This window comes from Anser brachyrhynchus (genome assembly GCF_964034855.1).
Source record: "Anser brachyrhynchus genome assembly, chromosome: Z".
NCBI lineage: Eukaryota > Metazoa > Chordata > Aves > Anseriformes > Anatidae > Anser > Anser brachyrhynchus.
The window spans coordinates 73,483,620-73,507,008 of NC_137697.1; the positions used below are offsets into that span (position 1 = coordinate 73,483,620).

At 36.7% G+C, this 23,389-nt stretch overlaps 1 protein-coding gene across 7 annotated transcripts in view; it reads right to left on the minus strand.

Annotated features, from left to right (window-relative positions):
- The window catches only part of EDIL3 (EGF like repeats and discoidin domains 3), a 270,263-nt gene that overhangs the window by 118,493 nt on the left and 128,381 nt on the right, over nucleotides 1–23,389 (minus strand). For 6 of the 7 annotated variants that reach the window (XM_080573947.1, XM_080573946.1, XM_080573949.1 and 3 more), the window contains one exon: nucleotides 9,431–9,559. In XM_080573947.1, the coding sequence (XP_080430073.1) occupies nucleotides 9,431–9,559 (129 nt within the window). Of the gene's footprint in view, nucleotides 1–9,430; nucleotides 9,560–14,148; nucleotides 14,290–23,389 lie in introns of those variants that run through there. The other variant, XM_080573951.1, reaches the window with a different exon arrangement.

Here is a 23,389-nt window from a genome sequence, read left to right on the forward strand (position 1 = left end):
ATTAATTTGTAGTGGTAAAGCTATTTATAAGACCACACTAACAAACAAGGTGTGGTTAGCTTTTCTAATCACTATTTTTCCATTTAAATATGTTTTCCTTAGTACAGTCTTACTATGCCAAATACTTGCTAAGATAGCATTTTGAGCATTCCCATGAAGAAGACAAAGACTGAACAAAATGAACTTGGACAATGGTCACACTTCTGGAAAGCTGTCTAAACCATCATATTGAATTTTGGAAATATGAAAAGTGAAGCGTTAAAAATGCAGATTTTCTCCACTTAAGTTCTGAAAATGGAAGGAAAGAATAGAGTTTATCTACTACAACATGACCTTCTCCAGTGAAGACAACTTCTGTACCACTTTGTGTAACAACAGAAATGAACGTGTATTTTTTTGTAAGTGTGAAAGAGAACCCAAGAAAGAACAACACAAAATAATAAAATGACACTGAGGTCCTAGATAACAGCTTTTTTTTGTTTGTTTGTTTGAATGCATAAACTTGAAGAAAACTGAAAATATTTATATTTATTGCATGGAATAATGCAGTAGTAAATCATAAAGACTGAGCATAACATATCTAGAGATACCAGATTCACTTTTACTCTTATCCAAGAAAAATTTCTGTTGAAGTAAATTGAAGTTCAAATGATGAGTGCACAATCACGCCTTTATATGAAATCTGTTTAAGCATGAGACATTTAAGAAATACTAAACTCCAAACACTGGTATGGTAGCTTTAGAAAAAAAAAAACAACACAAAAGTAGGAGTGGAAGAGGCCAGATTAATCACAGCGTCCAGTTCCCCTTCTGCTACTGAAGAGCTTCCTACAATTCCTCAAGCTACTCTCCATTTTGATGTAACGCTTCTCTGTTACAAAAGGACTACAACAGCTTATATAAACATAATACACTCCTCCACATTCTCATTTCCAAACCACACTAAGACCACTTACACATTGCTTTCAAAAGAGCAGTCTAGTTACTGAACATCTAAAAGGAAATCTTTTGTTGTTGTTGTTGTTATTAAATGTGTTTGCATGCAGTGTTAGCAAAACTCATTGCTAATATTTTCTGTAGTGCATTCAGGAATATAAACAGTTATTCTCATTCTGAAAAAGCATATTATACTTTTTATATTAAGAGGGAATGTGTAAAGTTGACATGACAATTCTATTATTGAATTAAAAGAGTTCATTTTTAATTCAGTATTCATTATTAATTCAAATATAAAGAGGAATGTGCAAAATATTTTTCTTACACTATCTTTTTAAAGCAGAACATGAACAAATAAAATTCCTTCAGCAGTCAAACGGCAACGCATATATTTTCTGAGCATTAATTTCTTTCCATGGTAAACTAATACTACTGATCCTTAAGAAAGACAGTAATTAAGGGAAGAGATATTTGCCCTCCTACAAAAGATTCCTATAATGGCTATTGACAGTTGAAGTGACTTTTGTAACATAAAGCACACTTTTTATTTTTTTTTAAATACCAATCATTGCACAGTTCAGTCAGTCTACAGGTCATAAGAAACCCACCCCTCTGTTCAGTATCCTATAAAATCCAAAAGCAATCGGGAAGATCTCCTTTCCTCCCACTATGACATTTTATGAAAGAAACTTAGACATCAAAGTAGAGCATTTAATAAAAGCCTCAGCTCAACATCCAGCTCTGGTTAAAACAGGAAAAAATGAAAAGAAACATCCAACAAAATGCTGCATAAAGAATATAGAAAATGGTGTAAGGATCTTCTACCAAATAAATGGTACAGCTTTGTCTTCTGTACGAGTCACTGTCCCACTAAAATATACCGCACAACAAAGATAGTTTTGAGAAGGCCACTGAGAAACCATTAAAAGTCTTGGAAAAGCTCTAATGTGAAAAAGAAAAGGAAAAAAATTAAGCTGTTTGTAGAGGAAAGAGTGAGATGGAAACATGACAAATATATGCAAAATACTAAGTGGCATACAGAAAGCACTAAGAAGCTTCTTTTCTTCTAGTCATATAATGAACAAAGAAAGAGACAGTTTAAGATGCTGAAAGACATCAAATTTGAAATTGAAAAGGGATTTTTTTTCAATATACTGTGTAATTAGACTATGAACTCAATGCATCAGGCAATTGTTGAGGTCAGATATTTAACGAGAATAAGAAAATATATTACAAGTTTGTACAAATAAGAAGAATAAGCAGTGCTGTATAACCAAAGATAACAGGTATTAAACAAAATTGGAAGGGATATACTTCCTACCTGAGATTTTAAGCCGATCTCTAGCTATTACAGAACATACTAAAATCCTTAAGGGGACAAATTATGCCCTCTTCTCATGGTGGGTGTGTCCTAAGACTTTCTGTGAAGTGTTGGCCTATTTCCTTCCAAGTACTAGGTGACTAAGTAGACTACCCAAACAAAAATATTTATTTGGATTTAAAGCAAAACAAAACCCCAAGTTCCAACAGCCCCCAAATTATTGTCACTCTTGTTCAATCTCACCACTTATTGTAAGAAGATGCATCATCAAATCTTCCTCTGTTCTCATTTGACAACCTCATCAATTTGTACCTCAATTAACAGCATTTGCTTTTCTGGGCAGTTTCACACAGAAGTTTTCCTGGACTTCCATAACTGTGACAAACATCTGCTTCATTGCTGCTCCTACACCTGGTGTATGGTTATGCCTTTATTATGTTCTACAGTTTGCCCTATTATGGTTTCCATTTTAGGAATAATGTTTGATTGACTTTTCTTCTGACTGTATTTGTTGGCTATTGGCTTTTTTTCTTCTTTGTTGGTGATCTCTTATAGACATCTTTCAAACTACTTGTTTTCTTTTACATTTCAATTAAGCAAAATTCTAGAAGGTTACCAAATGAGTAACAGTCTGTCTGCCCTTTTTCATTTCTTATCTAAGCAATTAATTAGACATGGGAATAGTTTTCAGAATTCAGGTAAATAATGCTTATATGAATCTGTTCCCTAGGACACCTACAAGTAACTTGCTATTACTATACCTTATAGCTTATTATTACTACTTTATATAATTTAATATTAATATAATTGTTAAAACTATACAAATAGCTAATTACAACAACAACTAAAACAACCAACACAAAGTAAAAAGAAACACCTGGGTTACATTTAGAACTCCCTAAGCCTAAACATACGTTGCAGGAGAAGCCATAGTGAGTGTTCATCACCAGAAGCATGGGGTGAACATCTGGTTCAGTGTATCTGCATCTACCCTACTATATTAAATTTGTCCACATGGCTCAGGGGCCTGCTGGCTTAGAAAAACTGCATCTGTGTGAGATGCACTTGGTTTTAGCCTCCAAAGCAAGATAACTGCTTACAAACCTCCCATGGAGAATGTTTTCTGGACTGCTCTACCACCGAATTGCAGCTGGAAATGGTTTAGCAGGAGTGCTTGCTCATTGTAACAAAATCCATGCCACATCTTCCTCACATACAATAGCTCCTAGTAGATGTACTAGTTCCTGGATTTGAATTTTCTGCTGAAGCTTTAGTTTATACATCATCTCAACTAGGTCAGAAATTCATGGAGATTGGCTGTTCCAGTTCCAGTCCTGCATGTATAAGCCACTACCCTACTTGTAGTTCAGATGATACCTCAACATACTATTAAACTGTGAGCTGATGCTCTGCCATGTGGCCTCCCCTTCATGCAGTTTTTCAATACATTAATATGGCAGCTTGAAATGCCATAGACCTTCCATGCTGTGGAGGTAGAAAGCAGAGAATGCTGGAAAAACACTAGGAAGACATTGCTTACATTATCAAATGTATTTGTTTAATAAGCCTTAATCCTCTTGGAGTGCAGGGCATTTAGTTATGTCTGGCAGTGTTAATGATGCTCAGAATATAAAATCACTTCCAAACCAAAACCTTAAATCTGAACTCTTTCGTGTTTCCAGTTTGATTTTTTTCTGGTTGGATCTTTCCGTCATTTCAGTTATTTGAGTGCCAGCCAGAAACACACACTTTGACATATATTGTTGATAATGCCTGAGATTCGTATTTTTTTTCAGCAGGCAATCTTTATCTGATAATCACAATAATGCATATTATCGGTACCTCCCAGTCTATGGATTTTTGTTTTCTTTTGTGGAAAATCCATCCATCTCATGCCTCCAGGGTATTTCCATGGATTTTGACTTGTTCTGCAGAAAACTGTACTTTTAGCCTGCTTTAGTGGGTGAGAATATAATCCCTCTATATGTAGATGAAGGCATTAATTATCTGAACAGCAGCTATTTGTCCAGCATTTTCATCTGTCATGCTGAAGAGTGATTAGTGAAATTGACAATGATTTAACAATGGATGCTGGTTCATGAATAGCAGTACTTCTTCAGGCCTTTTTCAATAAAAAATTGGAAAGATCAATCAAGATTGACTTTCTTGAAATCCATGGTTTAAAAAAGGGAATTATAGTGCATCAAATCATTGCATGCTTCTTTCTAATGAATGAGAAGGCCATGTAGAATAGAATAGAATAGAATAGAATAGAATAGAATAGAATAGAATAGAATAGAATAGAATAGAATAGAATAGAATAGAATAGAATAGAATAGAATAGAATAGAATAGAATAGAATAGAATAGAATAGAATAGAATAGAAATAGAATAGAATAGAATAGAATAGAATAGAATAGAATAGAATAGAATAGAATAGAATAGAATAGAATAGAATAGAATAGAATAGAATAGAATAGAATAGAATAGAATAGAATAGAATAGAATAGAATAGAATAGAATAGAATAGAATAGAATAGAATAGAATAGAATAGAATAGAATAGAATAGAATAGAATAGAATAGAATAGAATAGAATAGAATAGAATAGAATAGAATAGAATAGAATAGAATAGAATAGAAATTCAGTTGCAAGTGACCTACAGAGATCACCAAGCCCAACTGCCTGACCACTTCAGGACTAATCAAAAGTTAAAGTGTATTTACACAATGTGGCATTTTCACACTGACGGCTAGCTAAACTCCACCACACCACTCTCTCACTCCCCTTCCTAAAAGGAACTGAAAGAGAAAATGTGATGAAAGAGGGCTTAAGGGCTGAGATATGGACAGGGAGATCACTCACCAATTACCATCGCAGGTAAAGCAGACTCACCATAAGAGAGATTAATGTAATGTATTGCATATTGCTAACAGACTAGAGCAGTAAGAACTAAAAGCAAACCTCATCCACCCTTTTCTACCTTTGGGAAGGAATGTGGAATTCCTTCCCGAACTGAGCCTGCAGGGGCTGCCCACAGGCAGCAGCTCTTCAGGAACTGCTCCGTACCACGGGGTCCATCCATCCCCCAGGAGCAAACTGCTCCAGCACGGGTCCCCCACGGGCGGCAGCTCCCCCCAGACCCCCTGCTCCTGCGTGGGCTCCTCTCCACGGGCTGCAGCTCCGGCCCGGGGCCTGCTCCTGCGGGGGCTCTCCATGGGCCGCAGCCTCCTCCAGGCCACATCCACCTGCTCCACCGGGGGCTCCTCCACGGGCTGCAGCGTGGAGATCTGCTCCGTGTGGGACCCGTGGGTGCAGGGGGACAGCCTGCTCCACCAGGGGCCTCTCCACAGGCCGCAGGGGAACTGCTGCTGCCTGCCTGGAGCACCTCCTGCCCTCCTGCTGCACTCACCTGGGGGCTGCAGGGCTGGTGCTCACCCCTCTCTCTCCCAGATGCTGTTGCACAGCAGTTGTTTTCCCTTTCTTAAATCTGCTCTCCCAGAGGCCCAACCAGCATCACTCACGGCCCAGCTCTGTCCAGCGGCGGGTCCCTTGTGGAGCAGCTGGAGCTGGCTCCTTTCTGACATGGGGCAGCTGCTGTGCTCTGCTCACAGAGGCCACCCCTGCAGCCCCCCTGCTACCAAAGCCTTGCCACATAAACACAGTTAAAATGATCCTGAAGATAAAAATGATTTGTTGTTCTTATGAATGAGCATCACACCAACAGAGTACACCCTCCTGTTGCTGGGTGTAAGTTTATGCAATTTTCAGGAAGTTAAGTGTTCTAAGTTATTCTCTGGAAGAGCTGCTTTATCAGTGTACAAAGACCGTAGGTAAAATTGCCTTAAGCTAGTTTTTGCAAGCTCCTCTCTGCTTGTCACTAGATACTGTCAACAGGTTTGAAAGCCAGATTGCCATGCATAAGCATCTTCATGGACATCACCACAAAAGTCTCCCCAGGTTTCTACCTGAGGTAGTCTTTCCTATCCAGGCATAGGTGATTTTATGAACCCTGAAATGGGAAACTTCCATTAGCAGACGTATTTTCACATTTTTGCCCCTGCAGAGTTAGAATCTTTTCAGACTACCAGTGCCAATTAGTACCAGTTTTGAAATAAATCTAGGATATGCAATCAGTGAAGTTGTTAATGATCTCTTTTATAATTTACATATTAATTATTTACACGGGTAAAAGGTTGAGGGATCTCAGAAATATTGACAGGATGTTTGTTGATAAGAATGACAAAATGCCAGCCTTGGGAACATATCTTGATTGCAAAATCAATCACCTATCTTAATTGATTTAGCAGCAGAATATGATACATGAAAGAAGTCCAAAAAAAATAAAAATCTGGAAATCTTAACAGTTTATATGAAGATACATGTCTCGCAGTGAAGTTATTTTAATTTACCTTTTCATGATGGAATTATTTTGACCCTTCTTACTTGGTTTACAGTGAATTTAGAATTGAATTGCTAAACTTTATGAAACAGAGGAACTTGTATAAAAGGAACTTTGTGAATTAAGCTAAGGAGATACCATATTAAAGAGCTATGTAGGATTCATCAATGGAAGTCTGATTCTTCCTGATTACTGATATGTCCTCCACGGCTTTTCATAGCTGACATACTTAGGGACCTCTTGAACACCAATATATTTTATATGGTTTATCATCACATTGTAAATCAAATTATCTGAAAAAGACAATTTAATTCTCTCCCAAAGAGTATCTTTTCACATAAACGTATCTTATTTGAAATCTCTTTAGCTGCTGTCTTGGATTCTACTCTCCCCACAGGGAATTTGAATCACCCATGTGAGAACTCTCCTTTATTCTGAAGTTGTTATAAGTGCACTTCGGTGATTATCTGGAGGATCACAGTAGCTAATTGTTAGAAACCTGAATATTTTTGAAAGGGTATAGGGGCCCAGTAAACAGTTACCATTACTCCAATAATGCACTATTGCGTCTTTTTTTCACCAAGTAACATGGTATGATCCTTTCCAGACAGCACATGTTAAGTATGCATTTTGCTTGATGAAAATTCGTGGTGTTATTTACTTCATTGCATCCTAACAAAAGGTAACCTTTTGACATCTAAGGTAATGCCTTTGACATCTAATGATAGCAGAAGTATTGTGTATCGTGTGTGGACTACATGTCTGGTCTTATGAAGGAGTGTGCCTGAGAACATAATGATGATGTTTCTTCATGCTGCTAGGCATCAATGGCACTCAAAAGCTGTCTGGCTCTACCTTTTAGAAGAGCAGTCACAGGGACAGAGATACAACTTTCCATCTTGCCACTTTCCAAAGACTTTTGTTCCACTTCTTAGATGACAGACTCATGTAAAATGCATGCAAATGCCAAAGGTAGGGAACCACAAGGTACTGCACTCACAATTTAGCCTATGTTCAACCTTCAAGCTGGTGTAACCCCTGAGTTACAGTCAGACATAAATTTGTCTGCTCTTCTAGTCTCAAGAGTCCTCAACTCCTGGCTATACAGTTTAAAGGCAGGCAATGACTATCCTTTGCCTTCATTATTATACTATGAACTCAATCCCCTACCTTGAATGACTGCTCTAATGATATGACTATAAAAACAAATTCACTATGATTTCTACTGGTAATTCCACTAGATGCCCAGAATCAGGGCTAGATGGAAAGGTTTCCAGAGGAGTGGATAATATCCAACATTTTCTTATATACTTGGTAGATGAGGTAGGCATAATTTAACAAGATTAAGCTAGTGGGACTAAGTTTGACTTCATGCATCTGAGTCGCCATCTGGATGTTCCTATGGTACCTACATAATAAAATAAGAGAGAGTGTGACCAAAGTTAATGGAATTGAATATCCATACTCTGGTCTTTGGACACACTTTCCTTTGGGGATATAATGAACATAAGCTGTTACTTTGGCTGGACTGTACTGGTTCCTTGACGCTTCAAACTGTAGACAGGTATCTAAATGGAGCACTTACTTAACGTAAACTGGATTCAGTGCTTATTCACTCTGATTTGGATGAGTGCATTTGTCTTTTAACTGCAAATGAAACTAGATTCTTGAATGTTTCAGTTTTTAACCTTCTAACTGCATAACAGTTGGCTTCCAAATGCATCAATAACATGATTTTTTGAGGACTATTATGTGCTTTACTGCACAAAATAAAACAGAAACTTGGCATCTAAGTTTCTCCATAGGCAAGCACTTGTTCTAAATGAGTTTTACATATGAAAACAAAACAACACAACAACAACAACAACAACAAAATACACAACAAAACAAAACCAAACTTCAACGGATAATGCAGATTATAAGTTAGAACATGATCTGACTTGCAAATAAATGTGTAACCCATTAATTGGTTTTGATCATTCAGAACTTCTGATGACATTAGTTGGAGAAACATGGAAACATGGTCCTGTAATTTCCAGTTTAAGCACAATAAAATGAAATAGATATTCTTAAAAAAATTTATTAGTGAGGTGTAGATCTTACTATATGTTCCGCCAATGAGTCATTATTAAAATCTGAAGTTTGCTACTTACTATTTTTATAATGACACACTTTAACAGATATCAACCTTCTGTTCCCAATCTAATCTTAAACTAGGACAAACTCTTCAAATAAATTCTGAGGAATAGAAAGGTGTCCAGATATATTTAAAACATGATTAAATGTAAATACTTTTTAAGCCTTGAACTTCTGCCCTTGGATTTAGGTATCATAATTCAAAGTACTTCTCCATAATTTTAACGCACAGGTAGAGAGAGACCTAGAAGATGTATTTATATACAAATTTCTTTTCAATTTCTTTCAATCCCTTCCACTTTTGTCTATCATTAACCAAAAGAAAACCACAAAAACAATTCTAACAGAAAAAGAGATCCCTACTATTTGCAATACTACCTTCCATTAATTTCATGGTAAATTCAGTTACCTTACCATGTCTTCAATATGCATAGCAAATTAGATGCCATTGTGTCCAGTAAGTTGGAAGTGAAGTAATTTTCTGAAGGTAGTAAAACTATTCAATGGTATAAGCTTGTTCACAAAACAAAGGCCAAAGATTTCAGAAAATCAGATCTGATGTTAATCCTCAAAATTGCATGCTAATAAAAAGTCTTCTGTCCACAAATACATAGAAGTTATCACGTGAAACTTACTGTGCTGGCAGTGAATCCCATTAAACCCCTCTGGACATTTACAAACATATCCTATGAATGTGTCGCCTCGGTATGCTTCACTAATTTCACACATCCCACCATTATGACATGGATTAGGAAGGCAGGGTCCTAAGAGATGGGAAAAAAAAAAGAAGTATATATACATATATAATAAAAAAGTCACAATTTTATGCTCATTAAAGAAATAAAATCCCTTATGTAGACCTTCATATTCCACTAACCCACTAAAATATACCCTTCACTTAGTTCAGATAACTTGCCAGCACAGATTTTTATGAACAAGAAAAAATATGAAGCATGTCACTACTCATTAATCACAACATTATTTTTTAATGTAACAGAAGACAGGAGACAGAGAAGGTAAATCTTTCTCTGCTATTAAAGATAACAGGGATTCTAACTTTTATACGACTGTGGCAATATGTATTAATCAAATGTGCCTATCATGTACAGAGTGACATGTACAATATCCCTGAGTAATCACTGCATGTCAAGTTAGTAGTATGAGATCTTTGCTATGGCTTTTTGTGACTATATGAATATGTAACTATCTGGGTCAGCAGTAAGGCTACTAAACCAACTATTCTTTCCATTGAGAGCCTTTTTAGCAAATCCACTTTAAACTGCTTTGTTCCTCTGAGCAAATTTATATTTTTTTCCAACTAACTGTGTGATAGGTTACATAACATCTCATCAGTGAGATCTGATTTGTTATGTTTGCAATGACTATATATGCCTTTAGGTCTACAAATTATTTTGTTAACAGCATGTGTTAAATGTGTTCCATCTTATTATCTTACTAATGTTATCTGTAACATACCTCATACCAGAAAAAAAAAAAGAAAAAAAAACACTTCAGCATTTTGACGATTTTGTTTTCCAATCTCACTTTAAAGAACTTGCAGTCATTGGTTGGAAAGCTTCACATACAAGTTTGTATGTGAAAAGATTTGTGAACTCAGTATAAAGTATATTGTTTGTGACCTTTGCTATGTACCCAGAAAGGTGTTAATCTTCATTTATTGAAATGCAATGTCATAATTATTTATCCACCTAAAATAAACAATAATAATAATAAATAAACAGAAAAGAACTTTTTCCACAGAATAATTTACTGACAATCAGCACTGGGAATTGAATTATATAAAATTAAAAAAGCCAGAAGTTTAATGTTTGTCAGGCTCTGACTATTAGTTTATGTTTTCAATAACAAGCCCAAGGTTTGACAGACATTCACAGCAACAGCATTCACTCAGCATGTCACATCAGTGAAAACTACAGTCTCTGAGAAAATACTAATTTGCAGAAGATAAAAATTAACAGAATGACAAGTATGTCAGAACACATTCCACAATTATAATTGCCTGTGTAGTTACAGCAATCTGAGAAACTATCCATGTACATATTTCTGTTATAACTTATGTCTTTAGCCTAACCCAGGACACAATCCTGCAGAAGTTACACGTATACGCATGATTAAACATGGGATATGTCTCACTGAACCCAATCAATTAAACACATGAATCTATATAAGTCTAATTTAAGTGCACTTAGTAGTAACAAAAGGCAAAAATCATGAAGACAAAAAGGAGGAGAGACTCCTCCTTGCCTTGTTTGTCTTCTCCCATTCATATTCTCCATTACACTTTAAATGCAGTGGTACACTACTTATTTAATTCCACATGACGTATATCAGTTCATTGAGAGGTCAAAGAAGATTCATGGCTTTCTATTCTTACAAATTCTGTTCATGTTATTTCTCCTCCATAACAGAGGAAAAAAAAAAAAAGTTTTGCTTTTTGTCTCCCAGTGAATATGGACTACGTGTTTTTTCAAGCCTCAATCACAGTGCTGTAATTTGGGGAGTACCTGCAGGTAGCCCCATATTTTAATTACTTCTATCCATGTGGATCTTTAATCTTCCAAGAACAATAAATCTTTTAACAATTATTATCTCATTTTGCTTGCTGCTATCTCCATATGGCTTGTTAAGCACGTGTTCAGCATTCAGCATACTTTTTTTTTTTTTTTTTTTTTAGGTTTTGTTTTTTCTCAGATCAGTCCAAAGGTTTAAAAGATCATTTCAGCACAGCAATAAATATACTGCTGCAGGTCAGTATTTCTAACTGATCTTAGTCTTCTACCACGCTTTAAGACCGACCTCTCCAACCCCCGCCCAAAGGAACATGCATATTTTTTTGAGTAATTATGGTTGCCACTTGTTTATAGAAATATAATAGTAGTATTTGTAATCTAAATGTTGAGGGCTTTTTTTTTTGTTGGTCATAGAAACTGGTAGTTCAAAATTATTTTGAGAGCAATGAAACATACTAATTAAATGCATTGAAAGCAGTAAACAATAATCATCTAATTTTCACTAGTTAACATTCATTTCCTAAAAAGGACATGGGTTAGACTTATCTGCATTCTAAAAGAATGAATGAGTACAACTTAACAAAGCCTGCAACATCATACCTCTTTTCTCCTAATTCTCCACAGGACCATAGTCTGATATTCCAGATCCTCAGGGCATTAGGGCATTTAAACTATATGAGCCTTCAAGCATACTTTTTTTTTTTTTTTAAAAAAACCTGAGTCTACAGAATCCCGGATGGAAAATTATAAAGGTTTGAGTGTTTTGGACAATCTGGGTCCTAGTCCAGCAAAATAATTCCATCTTAAAAACTAAAAATGGTACATGCAGATCTAGGCACTGCTGCCACATGATGAGAAATCACATCTAACTTCCTTGGGCTTTTAAATAACAATATATTGAATGCTTGATAATTAATTCCCTGACAATCTGATTAATATTCTCAGTTACTCAGATTTATAGTGGTGAGTTTGAAAGCATCCTTTTTTGCATCCTTGTCAACTGATTTTTTAAAAGAACAGCGGGCTTCAGGGATTTTTTTTTTATTATTATTTTTTTTTTAATCGATAACACTGTAATACTTCTGCAGGTAATCTTTAAGTAGCTTCCAACACAAGGAGAACAGCATTTGACCAATATTAATGAGCAGTGGAATTCAATGGTATGCTTTCCAGGCATTTTTATCCTTGCTCATATAAAGTAATGTCAACAAGATTAATTGTGCACTAAAAGTAATAGATCTATTCACTTTGCTGCTCTTTTGAGTCCTTTGTGCAATTCCAGTGGTATTAGCCAAAATAATAATTACAAGTATACTCCAAAATACATCATTCTGTTATTCAATTGAAATCCCATGCTGTTTTTGAAAAAATATTGAAAGTTAACTTAAAGCGTAGCAGGTGTTAAATTTTTTAGATGCTCTGGCTAAATCTGAGATTTTATAGATGAGGAATCAAACAAATGTATCCTCAGTAGAGTTGCAAAGGGGCTGAAGGCAGAACTATGTCATCTGTTTTCTTCTTTGACAAGTACAGTCAATTAAAACTTCATAAAACAGTCCTGTGTAATGCAATACTGTAGCAATAATTACATATTTGAAAGAGACCATTAGTTTGTCTAGAGCAAGAGAAGATAGGAAAGCAAGGAAAGTATCATTTCATCAAAATGTAATTTTTGACAGCGATAATAAATACAAAGAGTGAATAAGCCTAGGTATGAAAATTGTTGCCTCATTCTGTCTTTTAGGGTACTCAAATTCTTTTGAAATAGTTCAAAGAACTATTCAAATATCTTTCTACAGTTTTTGCCTGACAGTTTGGAGGAAACATATTTTTTAAAATATCCAGTCATCCAGTCTTATTTTCAGCTGCCTTTTTTTTTTTTTTTTCTTGCGCAGCCACCCAGTTTTGAGAAGAAATAAAACAAAACAAAACCCAAACAAACAAAACCCTGGAGACATTAACATTCGTAAAGTGTGTTTAAATTTATGTATATGAACATAATTACCTAAATTTCTGATTGTTGTCATTTCAGTTACTTGGTAAGTGAACTAATTTTAGCACAGACTGGCTGTATCTACATGAGCAAGCTACACAGTGCAATGGAAAAGGACCTGAAGAACAAGACAGCTGATGGTAAGGACCCATTATCCATACAGTGTCTATCCTGAGAAGCAGGAGGCAAACTTACTTTGAGCCAACTCTAGTCTCTGCAAAAGCTTTTTGTCTGCTTAGGCTTGTACATACGAGATACAACATTAATTACTGTCCCTTCTAAGTGTCCAAGAAGCATTAGTGCTTAAGTGGAAAAAAAGTGATTGTGATTCCTGTGCACTCATGATGAAGCTGTACAGCCCTCTCACTCTTCACCCAGCTGAAGACAGCAAGGGCCATATGTGAGTTCATTTGCATCCCCAGTGCAAACTTCATCAGGAGAAAGCACAGAGCTTGTCTGAAAGGGCAGGCTGTACATATGTTCAAGGTCACAACACACAAACACAAGATCTCATTGAATGCATTGAAGTGCACTATCAAGAAGTCTACAAATGCTTTGCCAGATCTTTTTCCGATAAGTGTCTACCTAGGACTTAAAAATGTGACAACGGCTAACTTCGAAGCACAATGGCTAACAGTGGTGTTGTATAGCATGAACTTCACAAAATATAAGAAACCAGAAAATAGCTGAAGTACCATCGGTAACAGGAAGAAACAAACAAACCAAAAGCCTAATGACTCTTTCCTATACTGCTCCTCAATTCAGTGATACTCAGCTGTAAAATAAACCATTTCTCGCACTTCCAACAAATATCACAAGTCTTTCTTACCAAATACAAAATCTCCTGCTGCGGTGGGAAAGATGTTCAAAAGTATCAGGCAGTTGTGATGTACTTAAACAAGAACTCTACATTAGTCAGGTCTTCCTCAAAGTCTGATTGCCTGTACTCAAAAGCATGCTTGCTGCTGTGCTAAAACAGGAAGACAATCAAATATCACCCATCATTTCTTGCTAAGACAAGATTAGATGACAAATATGAAAACCAGAATAAAACGAATAATAAAGAAATATATAGTCCAGTGGAGTCACAAATGCCAAATTACCGCATTTACAAATGTTAACTCTTCTGATGATACCTGTCAATTCATCTCTTCTCATAGAAGTAATACAATTTCAATGAAAATTACTAAATTTTATATTGAACATGATATGCATCATGATGAAGACACTTATCTGCAAAGCTAATTGCTTCATTTATTTTGTGGCATATTACTGAAGAAAGAAGCACTAGCAGATAATGTTACTCTGATGATATGGTAAGCTCCAAAAACCGTCAAAACAAATACAGAACCACAGACATTGAATCACAGAATATCCTGAGCTGGAAGGACCCACAAAGATCACTGGGTCCAGCCCCTGGCTCCCCACAGGACCCAAAATTGAACCCTATGTCTGAGAGCATTGCCTAAATGCCTCTTGAACTCCAGCAGGCTCAGTGTTGTTATCACTTCCCTGGGGAACTTCTTCCAGTGCCTGACCACCCTGCCAGTGAAGAAACTTTTCTTGACTCCCAGCCAGACCCTCCCCTGTCCTAGCTCCATGCTGTTCCCTTGAGTTTTGTCGCTGTCCCCAGAGAGCAGAGCTCAGCACCAGCCCCTTCTACTTCCCTTGTGAGGGAGCTGCAGGCTGCCATGAGGCCTCCCCTCGGCCTGCTCTGCTCTGGGTTGAACAAACCCAGGGACCTCAGCTGCTCCTCATATACCTTGCCCTTCAGACCCTTCACCACTTTGAAGCCCTCCTTTGGACACTCTCTAAGAGTTTTATGTCCTTCTGATATTGCACACAGGACTTGAGGTGATGCTGAAAGAGCACAGGGCAGAGCACAGCAATCCCTGCCCCCGCCCGGCTAGCGATGCTGTGCTGGAGGCACCCCAGGATGCTGTTGCCCCTCTTGGCTGCCAGGGCCCACGGTTGACCCACGTTCAACTTGCCATTGACCAAAACCCACAGATCCCTTTCTGCAGGGCTTTTCTCAAGCCTCTCGTCCCCCAGACTGTCCGTACAGCCAGTGTTGCCCTGTGCCAAGTGTGGAATCTGGCACTTGCTCTTGCTAAGCCTCATATTGTTGGGGATTGCCCAGCTCTCTACTTTGTCAAGATCTCTCTGCAAGGCCTCCCTACCCTCAATGGAGGCAGCCGCTCCTCCCAATTTAGTATCATCCACAAACTTATTTAGTGTACCTTCAGGTTGGCATCCCAGTCATTCATAACAACAATAAAGAGATCTGGCCCTAAAATGGAACTATGAGGATCCCCGCTAGTGACTGGCCACCAGCCTGATGCAGACCCATTTACAATTATCCTTGGAGCCTGACCCATCAGCCACTTGTTCACCCATCATATTATGCATTTATATACCTGTGTGCTGGACATTTTGTCCAGAAGAATACTGTGAGAGACAGTATCAAAGCTTTGCTGAAATAAAAAAAAAAAATTATATCAACTAGCTTTCCTTGGCCAACTAGATGGGTGACCTCTTCATAAAAGGAAATCAAGTTTGTTAAGCAGCACCTTCCACTCTTGAACTCATGTTGGCTGACCATTGACTGTCTTGTCCTTCAGGTGTTTTTCAAGAACTCCTAGAATAATCGAATAATAATCTAGAATAATTCTGTGACAATTTTCTCTATATTTTTAGCCAGCAGAGAAGTGAGTCTGACAGGCCTGCAATTGCCAGGATCTTCTTTCTTGCCCCTCTTGAAAATTGGAACAATGTTTGCCAGCTTTCAGTCAACTGGGACCTCTCCAGATTCCCAAGACCACTGAAAAATAATTGAGCCATATCTCATGATGATATCAGCTGGCTCTCTGAGTACCCTGGGATGAATCCCATCAGGCCCCATAGACTTATATGCATCCTGGGGTCCCAGAGCCCATCATCAATGTTGAATACAGAAGTGAAGAACCCATTAAATGTCTCTGTTTTGTCTATGTCCCTATTTGTGAGGTTACCGTCCTCATCAAGTTAACAATGTTACCTCTGTTCTCTTTTACCAATGTTACCTCTTTTGCTGTTAACATAATTAAAAAAAAAATAATTTTTTTTTTTTTTTTGTCCCCCACAGTAGTACTGGCCAGCTTAAACTCCAATTGAGCTTTGGCTGTACAAATTTTCTCCCTACAATGAAGAATACCATCTCTGTAGTCCCCCCATGATGTCTGACCACTCTTTCAGTGGACATACACTTTTTTTTTTTTCTGTCGAAGCTTGAAGTTATCACCAAACAAATAAAAGGTATCAAACGATACCTTTGAATTTCATTGTAAAAGATAAATACTCTCTAGCTGCTTGTTCATACAACTGATGTTTCTTAAGTCCCTCTTGGCTCTACTGAAATGTCAATCACATCTTTTTCCCCCCCTCTGGCAAACTGAAATCTTCATCAGCAATCTCTCATAGTTTTAACATCAGTAGTTTGAAGTCTTCGTTTTTTTACCTTTTGTTTTCACAATGAAAAAAAAATGCCTCCTCTGCCAATGTAAAGTCTTAAAAATAAACTGTTCACTTACAAAGAGCTCTTATATTTTGAAACAAATATATGTAAAAGAAAGCAGTGGCATATACAGCTTCTTTCACCTTTATGGGAGAGTTAATCTCCTTGCTGCTGGAGCTCAAGTAGGGAACAAGCTTCCCATGATGAAAAAGTTATGGATTATCACACTGAGTTGAACTCAGTGTCCCAGTAATCCAGTATCCTATCCCTGCTGCTCATCAGTTCCTGCAACTTGAGAAGAAAGTTGAAGAATCCTGAAATGGGAATAAAAACAAAAAATCTGTACTAGATATCATAAATATTTGAGATGAGTTTAGTCTCTGAATCTCTACATTGCAAATTCTCTTCTAATATACATTTTCTCTATACATTTTAAAAGACCACACATACATGCACAAATGAGAGACCACCTCTTTTTCAGAAATATATTGACTTTTTTCTTTCCTCATCATCCTTTTCAGAACTCAATTAAATGGATTTTTGAAAGGTGTGCCCCTTGAAATGTGAGCTCATAGATTTCAAAGTTTGGCAGATACAAATCCAAAATATAAAACAACCCTATTTGAAAAAGACTGTCTTCCACAGAGACACACAAACGAGCATTCAATAACAGCAGGAATGTCTTTACAGGCTCCGACAGAGAACTGCACAAAAAGGGCAGGAATATAACAAATGCTTTTCAGGGTCTCTGATCTTCCTCACATTTACTACATCACCTATTAATTTAGTATGATTGTGCAAGGCTTACCTGACACAGAGGCTGGTTTTGAACGCCCCCAGCTGTGTGTCTGTGTGGGAGTTGTGATACATTAGACCAAAACCATTTTAACAACTTGACAGAAATGATCCTGCACCTGCTGAGTTCTGGGGATAGCTAAATCATAGCAAAATACATACTCATGACTTAATCTACAGGATCAAGCACAGAAGTATGACATGTCCACTCCAGCAACTGCAGTGTAGAAATTTAGGTCTCATTAGTACATGTAATTCAAGCCCGTGGACCACCTTTATGGCTAAAACTAATCTGCTCTTCAAGTACATTGTAGATTATGCCTTCACTTAGAAGGAACTACCACTTCCCAAGAACACTCTTGACATAGCTGGATCCAAAGAACAACATATTTGCTCCCTACTTGAAACTACAACCACATCTCAACTGCTTGATTTGCAGTACACGGTTTTGAGGACTTTCAAGGAAAGAGTTCCCAGGTTCCACTGACCTTCTTTTAGCAGAGGCTGTAATCACAGAAATTTCTTCTAGTCAACACTCTTGTACTGCAACTTAAATATGATCCATCTTCAGTGAAAGAATATATTTTATTGCCTTTTTTTTTTTTTCCCTTAAAAGCTAGTCTGGGCTTAAAATTTACATAAACATCTACACAATGTAGGGCTCAGTTTTCATTGTACTGGCTCACTGTGATGTGTCTGCAAAAAAAATAGGCATCTCTCAGTTTAACTGGAACCAAAGAAGTCAACCTTAATGTAGTTTGAACTACTTCATCTTTCAAGTCTTCCAGATTGTACCCAGAAATCCTTGCTTGTTCAGCATACTTGAATATTTGTAAAACAAATAAAAAAATACAACAGCTACTAAGATCAGTAAATTTCAGACAATTTACTATTGGATTTACTACTGTTAAGCCTATTTTGCTGTCAGGAGACAGATTAATTTTATAACAAAAAATATTTATTATAGCTACAGCTTGCTATTTATTTATTTTAAACTGAAAAGAACAGACATGGTAGGACATCATTCACAGCCTATGTGGAATATCGGTAATAATAGCTGATTTTTATATGTTATTCCAGTTAATCCATGAAACTACTAAAATAATTAGCAGTTACTTACATCTTGTATCTCATGAATATTCTCAAAATATGTTTTTTTTTTTTAATCTGTTTAGCCTGGCTCATAAGTGTATTAGTACTGTATTAGATCCTATTTAACAATTCATTATAAACTAATGGCACTGATCCAGACTTAATTGCACTGTGATTAAATATTTATCTTGTTTTTTAATGCAGCAAATGGAGTGTGCTGATTATAATGATCAAGGTGTCTCCATCTGGATGCAGCAAAAGCTAAGGTTCACCCTTTGAGTGCAAAATGCTTTAGGTCATTTCTGCACATTTCCCTCTAATTTGGTTCTGTGGATTTTGTATTACAGAGAAATTTACATTGATCGTCCAGCCATCTCTCAATGCTTTTTTATCTAAATAACTAGAATATTTTCTGACAAGATGCTATTTAAACCTGATAGCTATACAGTGTCTTGCCTTAATAAACGTCTAAGCTTCTTATTTAACTTTTATTTACTTAACTTTTACTACAGTATAGACCCACATTTGAGGTATGCTCAGTATATTAGGCTAGGTAGCGGATACTGCACATTGTGAGACCTGGAAATGCTTCAAAAGTGTTTAATGCACTACAAAACATTTTCCCCAAATTCTCTCTCATTATTTGTTTTCATACTCCTCAGCTTCCAAGTTTCAGAACTTTCTTTCCTCCATTTTCAACGCCTTTTTTTTCCCCCAGCACTTTATAGCCTTTGTTACCTTCCTATGTGTTTCTGAATACAGCCCACAGTATTCTTCCTCACCCAGATATCGCATAAACCTACCATAGTAACTTGAAAAAAGACTTGTTCTGGGTCTCTACATGCCCTTTCATAGGAGTTTGTCTTCTCAAAGAATGTCTGCTTTGTTCGCAGGACATCCAGATTCAGGTCCTTTCCATTCTCTCTAACTTTATACTTAGGAATCTGTGTCTTTGTTTTTGTCCTAGATGACACTGCTTCTGTCACTGACTTCTCTCACTCTTGCTAACATAAATGTGGGAACTTCGTTGCTACATTCCATTTTCTGTCTGTATGTTTAGCCAATTCATTTCTCATCTCTACAAAATTTAAAATACTGAACACTTTAAAAGAAGATGCACATGTTAAAAGAAGATGCTGGCTTTCCAATCTTTCTGATTCTTTACTTTTTTTTCTTTTTTCTCTTTTTTTTTTTCCTCCTGCAAAGGTTTGAAGAATTATTTATTTTATTTATTTTAAAATTTAATTTATTTAACTTTATTTTATTTACTTTGAAAAAAAATCAGAGAAATATTACAGATTTTGAAGGACTTATTTATCAGGAGACCATCAAAGTTTAGTTCACTGATGTTATGCTGGGACACTGTCCACAAGAGTTAGGTCTAAGTAAGCTGTATAAGTGAACAGACATGAAAAAAACAGTGACATAAACAGCAAGAAAGTCCTCAAAGTACAGAGTACTTAAAGTGTTTGACAGTGTTAGTTTGAAAAGGTCTACCTGCCTGAACTGCTTGAATTTATGTTCTAATACTAGCTGATGCTATCTCACCACAGACCACAGACTACAAGAGCAGGCAGTAGGGAGTGGAAACAAGTATCTGACAGATGTGTAGGTATATTTTGTCTTTTAGCCAGGCACCAAACAGTTCCAACAAATACCTGGTCTTAAAAAAATCCTGGAGTAAAACTTTTTTACTGTTTACTCTTTTTCTGCTTGTCAGTGAAACTTTGAGTGTTTTGGAGAAATCTGAATCACTAAAATCAACTGCTGGCCACTAAGTCTCAAAAGCACTTGAGTTTGGCTTGCTGGTGGTCAGCAATCCAGAAGCTTTAGAGCAGAGATAGAGCCAAGTGAAGATGTTACTGGGTTTCACCCCAGCAAAACAGCCTCCACACATGTTTCTTTATATCCAAACTATGTCACCTTGAGAATGGACGCACCACCACAGCTTTAGAAACACATCCATAAAAACAGTGTCCTGCCATCAGGATATCATGGAAATACACACGGACAAATGACTGATAGCAAAAGAAATCAAAGAAAATTTATCTAGTAAATAAGTTGAGGTCAAAGGCTATATTCATATTAGTAAGCAGAGCAGTCTGGGTAGCAAAATGCATGTTCCTGTTTTGTTTTAGCCACAAGTAACCCAGCCCATCTTCACTGAGACCACGCCGTAATACAAATGAAAGCACAGTGAGTTTGGGTGATCAAAGGAGTTCAGTTCAGAAGTGCACTGCTGACAGCACTGATGTTTATGTCTACAGGGTCTCCATCAAAACAGACTCACCAAATCTGCTCTCTATTTAATTAAAACAAATCCATCTCTGTAATGCATTGGTCTGCTGCCTAAGTAAAAGATACACAGAAACTATAGAAAGAATATATAAAGAACTAAATATAAAGAAACTATATATAGTTTGGTACCTAACCCAATGCCAATTGGGATTTCTGTGTAACAAGGCTGGGCTATTTTTAGCACCGCATTCCTTGTCCTCATATATGAAGATGTCAGTTTTCATTGTTTCACTTCACTTTAAACTGCCAGCAATCACAGCCTCGCATCCTTTTTAGAAGTGCTGTGTTCCACTAATAGCTGGAAAATTGAAAAAAAAAAAAGTGAAAAGATAATGTGAACCTTAATTATAACAGCAAATAGATTAAAATCCAGTTAGTCTTCTTGCTGAGCATTCCACTGGGAACTAAATAAGGCAACAACCTAAACTTATTCTATTCGTATTTGTATGAGTCAGGTCCTAATTACTAATGTTGCTTTAATGACATGGAAAGAGCAGAAGAGAATCTCTGAGGGTGGTTATACTTAGGACAGAAAATAATATTACAAAGTAATGAAAGAGAATTACTAAGTGTGGAATAGACCAAAAAGACATAAAGTTGTCCACAGCAGAAATCAAGGGAAATAGACAAGACTTACACTCCATCTGTTTATTTCCCTTAGGATGTAGGACAGAGGAAATGTATTCTTTCCAGTTTGCATTTTTTCAGCTGTCATCAAACATTCCCAATTCCATGTATCCTGTATCCTGCCCTAAATCCTTTTGAATTCCAAATCCTGTTCTCTGTCACTATTCATCATATATTTCTTTCTTCTTAGCTAGGTCATCACTCTATTTTTTACTTGTACTTCATTCCCACTTTGTTTTGGTCTCTTGACAGCTGAGCAAACCACATAGTGCATAACCATCCCAATTTAAAATAGCAACTTGTGTTTGCTGTTACGTACCTTCAGTTTTTAAGATACATAGTAGAATTAATGGATTTCTGCTTCCTTTGCACCTGCTATATCCACAGTACAAATATAAATGAATTGTTCTTGATTAATGTGATTCAGATGCAGTTGTATATAGATGAAAATATTGACCTAATTCAGTGGATTATAGTAATAATTTCTGCACAGCTATGCCAGAGATTTTCTGCTTTAACTTCAACTCTTGTTTTGTGTGTTATTACACACAACACAACACAACTACAGAGACTTGTGCAAGAACTATGCATAAACTGCAGTACTCATGAAGCCACAAACATATTTCTTTAGGGGATGATACACAATCTTTTCTGGTGTCCACCTTCAGCTATGACATGGGACACTCCCAGATTTCCTCTGACTTCCAAGATCCCCAGATCCACACACGGACATCATGATGGCCACATTCACCTGAGTGACTTCAGAAGATGAGGGCACAAAGTAGACAATGCCAGCTTTCCCTTCCCTCAGGAGAGATGATCTATGAGCATGTCAATATTCCCTTTCCAATCTAATCGGTATCTGGATATAGTTCCTGAAATGGAATCCAAAATATTTTTCATCTGGTGAAAGGAGTTGATGGAAAGGCATGGTCACCACTCTTGAAAAATTGTGGATATTTCAATTAGGCTGTGAATGACATCGAGTGACACCAATATGCTATGCAATGAACACAAACACGCTGCATCACTGATTTACTGTGTACTTTCAGTGAGGATATCCCTAGCTACACGACCTTCACAGTTTAAAGTATATTCTTAATTTGTAAGTTCTTAATAAGTTACAATGCACTGCCTTTATTCTGCAACCAAGCATTTAGAGAAACAAGACTAGATGACAAGTAAGTTACATTGAACCTTTTGTCCCTGCTCAAGGGAGGCTAAAGCCAAATGCTGACTTACAGAATCATTGATTTGTGTTTTGTTTCAAAAAATGCCCAGTACTATTGTCTTACAGATAAAAATTGTTAGACTGGTTTTCTGTTCTAGAAATTTAAAAAATGGTCTGTTCTGGAAATATTATTATTATTAATAATAATAATAATAATAATGAGAAATTCTAGGTCAATACAGAAAGATTAAGATTTAAATATTGAATGACTATCACATTTTTCCTTAGTGTATATAAGTTAATAAATGATGTTCTGTGGTTCAGAAAATGAAAAGGATTGTTTTAAGGGGATGAATTCTGTAAAAAGCTTGAAATTAATGGAATTCATGAGTAACTGTAACAAAGACTTCCCCAGTGCAGTGGTCACTGCACCAAGCCTGCTGGAGTTCAAGAAGCATTTGACAACACTCTCAGACATGCGGTTTGATTTTGGGTTGGTCCAGTGTGGAGCCAGGAATTGGGCTTGGTGATCCTCTTGCGTCCCTTCTAACTCAGGATATTCTGTGGTTCAATGAAAGACTTGTAATATTGCTG